The 10,741-nt window shown below is 32.8% G+C and overlaps 1 protein-coding gene across 1 annotated transcript; it reads right to left on the reverse strand.

Annotated features, from left to right (window-relative positions):
- Nucleotides 1-231: 231 nt before the first annotated feature.
- Nucleotides 232-1,205, reverse strand: LOC121254032. The gene has a single exon (XM_041153995.1). The coding sequence runs from the start codon at nt 1,014-1,016 to the stop codon at nt 468-470; it is 549 nt and encodes a 182-aa protein (XP_041009929.1). The 5' UTR covers nt 1,017-1,205; the 3' UTR covers nt 232-467.
- Nucleotides 1,206-10,741: the final 9,536 nt, after the last annotated feature.

Consider the following 10,741-nt stretch of genomic DNA (forward strand, 5'->3'; position numbering starts at 1 on the left):
ACAAGTTTTTGCCTATTCGGTGGACTCGCTCTGTGGAGTAGCAACGTCCATTTCAAATAGGCATGTCCCAACTCCCGAGGAGGCGTTTTCATCTAGTTTTGCAGTGCCCATGATTCCGAGCGTCGAAGGATTCGAGTTTTGTACCTCATGACTTCGAGAAATTTGGTAATGGACGATTACTGCTTTCACAGTTCATAATACATATATTGAAGAACCGCCCACGTTAATAAATTAACCAATAAAGAAACTTTTCTTCTACACTTTGATTTTCTAGAAAGACAGCTTACACTTTTCATCTTTTTACAAATTAGAGGGAACAAAAATGAACATAAAAAACTATTAGTATTTCCTATATCGACCCTTGATTTTTTTTTTCCCTCTTTTTTTCGCATTTTCATTTGAGCCCCAGAATTTCTCTGCATTCCTGTTTTGCAACTATAACAACTTGCCACTAAACAGCTATGTGCCTACATGAAAAGTTCAGACTGCAACAAGGTATAGTAGTTGGCAGCCTCATCTTCCAACTCCCACAGACCATCACACAATGAGAACCCATCTCCATTAAACCCTTCATTCCCACCATAAATTTCTCCAACCTCTCTGTTTGGAATCCCAAGCTCATCATCAGAAGCCTCGAGAAGGTGTCTAATCACCCTATCCTTGTCATCCTCCTCCTCGTCTTCCTTCAAAAGCAGTGTTGAAGATGAGTAAGAAGAAGAGGAAGACGAGGAGGAGGAGGAGGAGGTTTGGTCTTCAAGGGTGGTAGAGGCAGTCGTGGGGTTTTCCGGGTCGACAGCATCTGCGGTGGGGAATGAAAGAGGGTTGAAGATGGAGTCGGATGAGAGTTCTTGTTGGAGGGTGGTGATTAGAGAGGACAGATCCTGAGTGGGTTCCTCTTCCTCTGCTTCTGCCTCAAGCAGAGAGAGTATATGGTTGTATGACTTATGTCGCTTAGAATCTTCACAATCATCCATCTGGGTTTCTTCTCTGTGGCGTTTTAATGGAGTCTCCGCCATGAGAGAAAAGGCTTTTAATGCAAAAAAGAAAGAAATTGGAAGAGATGAGTAGAAGGGTGCAAAGGCAATGGAGAGAGAGAGAGAGTTTGAGAGTAAAAGGCAAAGGATGAGGAGAGAGATTGGGATGTGCAGGGATTATATAGAGGGCGGAGCAAAGGTGGGGTTTCAGTCAAAACGAGCTGCATAAAGAAATCCGAGGAGGATATTTTAACACGCATTGATTTTTTATAGATGAGAAAGATGCTTAAGCCCAAATAAACAAAACTAGTTTAAACATCATGAGTTGAGCTTTCCTTCGAGAAGATACCGTTGGATCAACGTGAACACTGAGAACTTGTGCTTCTCGAGGCATATCAACGGCTAGAAATTGAGGTGAAGCTTTACACATTCATAATGTGACAGAGTCGATAAAAAAAAAAAGTAGTGATAAATATATAACAACATATTATAAAATAAAAATATTTTTATAAAATAATGTTAGTTCTATGAAATATTTTATAAAGATATCATTCATTTTAAAATATTATTGTATAAAATATTATATAAAGTGTTATATATTTATCATTCTTCGTAAAAAAAAAAAAAAAAGTTGGGGGAGACGTACTCGTACGTGTTTGTGCGTAATAAAGCCAGAGGTTCGGTGTGTGTGGACTGTGCAGTAATGGCGGAGACAGGTGTACATGTGGCGGATCTCTTTATAAATTATTTCTTTGCTGGTCCCGATCCTTGAAGTTGTTTCGAAGTTGTTCTCGAAATTCTAATATCTTTTTCTTTTTAGGTAGAAGTTTTAAAACTTATATATATATATATATATATTGTACTTTAAAATTATAAAAATTTAATCTTTTTCAATGATTATTAATTTATTTTTATAAATTCTAATAAGATAATAATACAAAATATTGAACGTTTATAATTTTCTGGACGAAATATATCAGCTTTAGATATTTGCATCCAATAGATTAATGTTCCCTAGGATTCTGATCCTTTGGTGCTCATTGCTTTGGCTGAGATTGATATATTTGGTTTTAATTGAACGGTCCACATCGAGTAACATGAGACCCAGGGTGAGCAGAAAAAAGATTCTTTGTTAATTTGGAAATTATAGCTCTAAATCTGGGACGGGAAAGATTATTAATATTTTTATAAAAAATATAATGTTCATAAATATCCACATAGTAGAATCCTCTTTATTTTAAATGAAATGGAGAATATTTATTTAGTATAAAAATAATTTCTCTACCTTTTACAAGTAAAGTAATTAAAAATCCATATTTTATACTAAATAGATACTATTTATTAATTCAAATAAATGAAGAAGACTATTATCAATAAATTTTAAAAAGTGTTAGATCCATTAAAAAAATTATAAAATACTATCTTATAAATTTACAATCCAAGATAATTTTTTTGAAATTATTTTCATATAAGATGAATTACTTTGTAATACAATTATAAAAATATCCAGTATTAAATGAATAACGGAAACGTGGAAAATGACTATAAGTCACAATGTAAAAATTTAAATTATAAATCAAACTACGTATCAGTTTTTCTTTATATAAATTTTGTTATGATAGATTTGATCTTGACATCTTAACAAATTCTTTTTTAATAGAAAAGAAAGGCTCTTTAAAAAAAAATTTGGAGGACTTTCCTTTAAAGAGGAAGAGTAGAGGACACTACATAGGCGCTGCACGTTGAAGGTACCCTTTATGTCTTTGTGTCAGACTCAGAAAAGAAAGACATTATTGAACGGAGGGAACAAACTCCTGACACCGGATCACGAGTTCTCAACACTTGAGATCTTTTATTTTTAGCTTTTGGGCAGCCTTATCTCATTTTCCTTCTTATTTTTTATTTTTTTTATAAAAAAATATATATTTTCAGAGGTTCCTTATCATCTACCATAAAAGTGCAATTGGTACGTACGACTTTTTTTTTTTTTAATTTCAAGACAATGATGATTGCAAGCAATAAGTGGTAAAATATTACTTATTTCAAAAAGAAAATAATCGAATTAACATATGGACCAGATGAGTGAAATATTGAGGCAATGTTCAAACTTGGAATCATTTATTTGAAACTTCTTTTGGAATCGTAAAAAGTTTAATTAATTATGTGATATATCTGCATTTTAAGTGAAACATTATTCCATGATCTTTATGTACACCAAATAAGTCAATAATGACTTTAATTGAGGCCACCTTTATCAAAAAGTCTCCAAGAGGAATGTCAATAATTTTAATTGAATCTAATCAATAAATCTGTATTTTGAACGGCCCATCAATATATGAATTTAAATACTTTAATTGTATTGCGTACGTTTTTATTCTTTATACCTAAGGAAATATCCGATTTAAATTTAGTCAATTACATCCATTTATTTAAGTCCGTGAAAGAGGAGAAAATGAAAAAAAATTTATTCATTATTTATTTTTTTATTATAAATATTTTTTAATTATTAAATATCAAATTATAAGATGATGAGTAGGAGAAAATTAATTTGTTTCTCTTGAGCATCCAAAGTGCGTGTAAAGAGTAAAAAAAAAAAACAACTGGGAAAAGAAATTAGAACCAACCAAAATGCAGGTCTAATTTCTTCATAAAATCGAGTGGTGGGTCACTAAGAATCAAACTATTCAACTGTATAGAACAGTTGCAATCTACATCACTGGTTTTGAGAAGCTGACAAACTCAGAAATCGCATACAAACTGATAACATTTAAAGGTGTTTGTCATTTTTGGGGAATAAATGGTTCTTCCTGTATTAGCGGGCCCCACAAACAATTTACAAGGGAATCCCGCTGTTACAACTTACGATTGAAGGGCAACATTTGATTGATGCTAGCCAGGAAAGTATAATGGAATTTCTGAAGTTGCTTGTCGTGTCACTTGGTACGTAATTGTTAGAAATTGCTAGGAAGATGCATAAAGTATTAAATATGGATGAGGACGTCATTAGAAAGCTAAAGTCTCATGCATCATGCTTTATTCCTCTCTCCCAATTTCTCTAATATATATATATATATATATTAGAGATCAGAGAGAGAGAAAGAAAAAAAAAAAAAAAAAAGTCAATAAATTGTTTTTATTTTATTTTATTTTATCTTGATTGGTTGAAACTCATGATGCATATAAGGTTTTCAATGATTCATGCGTAAAAAAGCTGCAACTATATATGATAGAAAACTGAACCCACCATGCATGTAATTTCTTGTAAGAATGTTTTTTTTATTTCCTTACGACGGAGCAATGATTTTTTTTATTTATTTAATTTGTTTGAAACGGTGAAAAGGATTATTCTTGATTTGATCTCCTTTAATTTGCTATAGACGTTTCCCCGATATATATTCTGTTGGAACAAAATCAAACCACGATTTTGTTACCATTTAATTTTTGTGTTAGAAAGTCTAAAATGTGAGTCTTTTAGGTTGGAATATGTGTACGATATTTATGTGAAGCTTCTCTCGATCGAGTCTTTTAGGTGGAATATGATTTTATTGAGTTCACACGTTCTATGGTTTAGATTTTGATTACAAATTAAAGCATATAAGTTTTTACATTAATAGTTACTTATAATGTTTGCATAATTTTAAAAAATATATTAAAATAATGTACGATTCATTTCATTTCTTGATCTGATCTGATCTGTTATAATCCAAGCTTTAAAATCTGAACATATAATTTTAAAAGATCTTAGATCCATTCATCATTAATGAATATAACAATTAATTAATAGTATTTACTACAATAAAATTGCAATTAAAACTCGTCACAAGTTCTTGAAATCAGTTTCAAGAACTCGAACGGATGGTCTTACGTACCTAGAGAGATTGGATCACCATTGAGACTTCAAACAAATAAAACAAGAAGCTGAAAACCCAGTCAATCCAAAAAAGAAGAAGAAGAAGAAGAAGCATGAGGCTTGGAATATAGTGTCAATTATAAATGAATAATTAACAGATGAAAACGTACGTTTTCAAGTATTTAAATAAAGTTGACCGTATGGATCGATCAACAACTTCATGATCATAACGTACGTCCACTCCCAGAAGACAAATTTATAAACTCGATCCACGTCAATCGAATATTCGAACCCCCCCACCAAAAATGCATTTTTCGGTGATTTGCCCCCCTTAATTAATTAATTAATTAATTCGTATAGGTTGTGTTGTGTCTGGTATTGGTTCATTTTGTATAACGCACTAATGAAGTAAGGTTCATATGCATGCCAAGTAAAGGCATTTTATAAATTTAGTCAGACATAATATTATATATGGAGTTAGCTAGCTAGGCTGTAGATCACGTGTACTCATGCTGAGACACGACTGAAATTAAGTTAATTAACCTAATATTTATTTAGAATATAATATAACGTAAGTACTGCATGCATGCCCTGCCCTGCCCTGCCCTGCCCTGTCTGCAGGATGTTGCCGGATCATGCTTTGCCTCTTTATGTATTACATTAATATTATTGACAAACAATATAGCTAGGGCGGGAGATCTACGACATCGAGCTATTCAAAATAATTTAATAATTAAGACCCTCGATCTCCACTTATGATCTATTAGAATTAAGTTATTTAACCCGCAAAAAGAAAAACAGAGTATTAAATGTCGATATGAAATTTATATTATATTGTTCGAATTAATTGAAACTTCGTACCAATTAATTGCATGAATTAAATATTCTAAGATTTACTATTTTATTAATTGAATTAAATCATTAAATTTAGACAGAGAAATAATGAGAAGATACATTCATACATGAAAACCACAACAGAAAATTAAATAATTAGTCAACCGCTGTTTAATTATAATAACATATTGACTGTCTAGCTCGCTCGTAAAGTTAGGTTAACAGGAAAAAAATTTAACACGAGTACCATCCTCTCATGTACTGACGTCCTCGTTCATGATGAATCGTGCATGAACGTCCTCGATACTGATCATGAGTAGAAGAAACTAGTTTACAGAAAAATAATTAATATATAAAATCTTGACAAACAAAAAAGGTGAAATAAAAGCACATGAGAAAGATCGAGTCATGTGGTACGTAGATTTACCAATTGCAGGTGAAAGTGATGAAACCAGTTACCAGAAACAATCGATATATATTTTCTCTCCACTTTATTCGTAACTTGAAATTAAAATAGTGTGTAAATTGATACCACCATAATCGTATAATACGTACTACTGCTTTTTTAAAGAGAAATGATAATGGTAGGTTTAAGTGTATTAGTTTAGTATACTTGTATTTAATATATATTACTCATCATGTCCAAATTGTAGACAAACACAAACTTATAAACAAACTAGAGAGAGAGAGAGAGAGAGGGAACAAACAAAAGCAAAACCCTCTCTCACTAGGCTATATTTGGATGTTGAGATGAGTTGAATTAAGTTGTAAATAGTATTATTTTGTGAGTTTTATTAAGACGGGTTTAATTTTTTTAGGTTGAGATGAATTTAACTTTTTAGATTAAAATATATGGTCATAAGTTGAGATAAGTTTTATTTTTTTTTTATGAGAAATTAAAAAAATAGTAAGTTTCATCAATGATTGATTTGAGATGAGTTGAGTTTGTTTAAACAAACAAACACATCAACTTTATTCACGGGTCAAAATCATTTTGATATAATTTTGTTGTGATATAAACGGCAGTTTAATTTCATAATAATTGCTATATATATATGTATATATATATATGTATATATATGTATGTATCACTATGGGGGAATCTCTTACCCAATTCGCTTCAATGTGTGGAAGAAACTTAGATCAACCGCTAAAAAAACTTATTAAGCAAGCAGGTCGAACAAAGTAAAGCTTAATTATCATCAAGTTGAGGACCAATAATAGTACATGGGGGCCATGGATCCACGCACGTTCATTTTTTGGAATCTTTTTTCCGAAGTTTCAAGTCTGTCAAACATCAATAATGAGATGGTTTGAGAAGAAAAAAAAGGTGCTTACAAATGGTGGAAATTAATTAATATAAGCGTTACAACAGTTCAAAATCAGTGTGGTAAACGTCCAGATCACACGATCGATGAGTTGGGAGGCAGGCACATGTGGAAGACTGGCCTATCAGAAAGTGTCATGCACGTGGTGATAATTAAGTGGACCAAATGTCTCTTATTAAAAAAAAAAAAAAAAAAAAAAAAAAAGTGGACCTAATTTCAAGTTCCACCCTCATTAATTCAAAGAGGTCATTGTATGGAGGATCCATCGATTATTTAGCATAGAAAAGGAGGACCTCGATCGTTTGATCTCAACAACAACTAGTTATAAGTACTGTTTGCAGCACTGTCCCTCAAATATTTCTAGCAGCTGGCATGCACGATATAATAATAATTATCATTATCATTATGATTTGCCTAAAAGCTTTGTTTGATTTGATGAGAGATTTGAGATACAAGTTTCAATTATGTTTGTGCCTCAACCACTTGGCAGATGGACCACTCTTTTTGTTTTAGGTTCTGCATGCATGGCCCTTGGCCTTCGCTTTTGAGGACTAGTAGGGCTCAATTATTTTGGCTTGCTGCATGGGTTACTTAATTTATGTGTTCATCACCTGTATTATCAATCACCTCTTTAATTACTTCTTTAATTGAAAATTGCATAGATGGTGAAGGCCGCCAAATACATATCAAGTTAAAGAGGTGTTCTAATGCTTATTTGAGATAACTAGTTACTTCATTGCAAACATTATTTGTTTAACCTTTGCCTATATGAATGCCATAATCTTGCCTTTAATGCTAAAGACTAAAGAGTAGTGCTGTTTATTATTTAATTAATCATCAGCTAATGAAGGATATCTTTTTAAAAAAAGAAAAAAAAAATATCATAGATATAATAAACGATTACAAAATACAAGACTTAGTAGGGTGGGAGCCCCTAACAATCATTCCAAACCAATAATTACAACACAAGAAAAATAAAACAAAGAGGGATCTGGTGCCAATGACTTGGCTCCCACCCATTTCTAACAAAGGGGAGCCACATGAAGAGGTTTCGATACAGTCTGATAAACAGATTGTAAAACTATGACTCGAAGCCACAATGGATTGTTGTGTGCTGCAGTTTGCTAGTTTAGGTTGGCTGAAGGAGATTTTTACTATCACTTTATCTTGATCCTTGGTTAGGAAAAATAGAAACACAAGAAAATAACAACAGAAATATGGGTCGAATGCTAGTAGACGATATTCACTAGCTATGGAGGTGCGTGTGGGTCACATGCCGCTCTTGGAGAGAAGATAATGGTTGGATCTAAGAAAGAGGCCGCTGACCCCGTGCGTGGCGAAGATAGAAACCCCATGGCACGGTGGCGCATGAGTTTCACACAAGGTGTGAACCGCGCGTGAGACGTACATGCCACTCTTTTGGTCTATTTTCTTCTGCCATTAGAAGGAGTAGTAGCTGGAGAATCTAGTGGTGGGATGCATGGCGGTCATAGGAGGCTGGTAGGCAATAGATCGGCACATCTCGATTCTATGGAAGGGGAAAAAAAAGCAATGGAGAGAAAGTTCCACCCCCTATTGACAGAGATGGGAGGGTTATCCCGGTATAGGCTGGAGAGAAACTATCGCCGAGAAAGAGAGGGAGAAAAAAGTTCCGAAAGAGTTGAGTTGCTCTTGAAGGATGTCAAATAGTTAGAAAATTATTTTGTCTTTCCCATATCTATCAATTATTTGATATCAGGTCAGGAATGATGAAATGATGATAATTAAAAAGATGATAAATAGTACTTTATTATGCTAATTAGAGATCGTTCACGATGACAACTTAGCAAGTTTATTCCATCACATAATCCACTCCACCCCAACCAGCCAACGGAAAAGGGAAGAACCCCAATTTAATTGTGGTATCAGAGAATTCAACAAGTAGCTACTAGCATTATCGGGGGAAAAGGGTACAAAAATTAACATCAAAACCCCAAGGTTGAAAGTTAAGCTTGCCATATGATTTTCATATAATATTAATATTTTTCTTCCTGGCATTTTCCCCATCTCTAGTGTCAATATCATTCGACTATTTAATATCAACAAACCCTAGAAAAGGCTGGATCATAGTCACTTTATTCACAATTATTGCTTGAGGTATCAAGCACTAATGCAAATATCATATCTTCCAAGATCTTAAAAAAGGCCAATATCAACAAAAAGAAAAGCACAAAAGGTGCTACTCGTGTAAATCCATTACTTCTATTCCATGACAAGCTCTATTTAAGGAATACTCGCAGGAAGTAATGATGACCCAACTAGTTTCCATACATTTTCATATAAACATCACCATATTGTCTCCAATGTAGAGGGTTCACATTGAAAGTATAAAGAGAAGATGTGATGGATCAACCTTGGATAATATTGTCTAGTACGAATAGATCTATATATATATATATATATATATATATATAAATCAAAGTGGGGTTTAAAGAATTGAGCAAATTAAGTTTATTTTAACTCTTGGGTTCACAAGGAGAAACAAAGTATATTAGATTTCTTTATTAAAAAGAAAAACGTTCAGTAAGTGCAATTTGGCATCAAAAGGGATTTCAATCCCTTCTCCCCCACTAAGAGCAGAGTCAGCTGGCTTTGTACTTTATGCTGGTTATGGACCACCTGCTCTATGCATTAAAAGTCTTAAAAAAAAAAAACAACCTATATGCATTGGAGACATGGACCTAATAAGATCAACCTAGACAAACAACATAATTGTGTTGATACATCTGATGGATATTAAATTAATTAAAAAAAAAATTAAAGGCTAGTTTGATACATCTGATGGATGATGGATACCAAGAAATAGGGTTAGCTTTTCATGTTTTTATTGTGTAAGAGATTGTGGAGACCACGTAGAAATTAAACTTCTCCATGATGGGTTTGCTTGCTACCACTGCCATGGACTCTGAGCCTTGGTTTTTGCACGCATAAAGACTTGTTTAAGCAAAATGGTACAATATCTTATTTTATTAGAATATATTGTTTGAGTGATGCTGTTTTGAAAGGGTGATTGGTAGGAGAATAAATAAAGGGTTTGAAAAGTGGGGAAGGAGTCAGGCAGGAATAACCGAATAAGGAAGGACATTATCTATTTTTCGTAGGTACGTAAAGATGTCTATATACTCATTTGTATTAAATTTATTTTCAAACTCAGTGGGATAGAGGTAATAATTTTATTCTCAGTGGTATTGCTGCATTTGGGTCTAACATAACTTACACATTATTTAAGAGGAATTATAAATAGCAAATGGTTCTCATGACATTTTGATATAATTTTTTTAAACAAATGAATTCTCGAAAGATTATATTTTCATTGACTTATTTTCATTTTTTTTCTTGACTGCACTTAACTCAGGGTTCAGTTCAGATTTAGACATCTTTTATAATATCTAAACACTCAATTCTCAAATCACTAAACTCATCTCAACTCAAAACTTCTTTACATGTAAAACCCACAATCTTTTTCAACTCAATACCTCTTTACATGTAGAATCCACAACCTTTTTCAATTTCTTATAAATACATTTAAACTCATCTTAACATCCAAACACATATAAACTAATCTTAGGTGGGCCCTATAGAATTCACTCTACCATCTCAACTCACTACTATTCATAAAAAATTCAACTTAACTTAACTCAGCTCAACATTCAAATATAGTCGAAAGAGTAAAGGTAAACTCAATCTTGAATTGGCACCCCTTACTTTGTTAGATT

Source organism: Juglans microcarpa x Juglans regia, chromosome 3D (genome assembly GCF_004785595.1).
Source record: "Juglans microcarpa x Juglans regia isolate MS1-56 chromosome 3D, Jm3101_v1.0, whole genome shotgun sequence".
NCBI lineage: Eukaryota > Viridiplantae > Streptophyta > Magnoliopsida > Fagales > Juglandaceae > Juglans > Juglans microcarpa x Juglans regia.

What these genes read in the sequence shown, in the direction of transcription:
- LOC121254032 (XM_041153995.1), bottom strand. Translation starts at nt 1,016, where the DNA reads ATGGCGGAGACTCCATTAAAACGCCACAGAGAAGAAACCCAGATGGAT.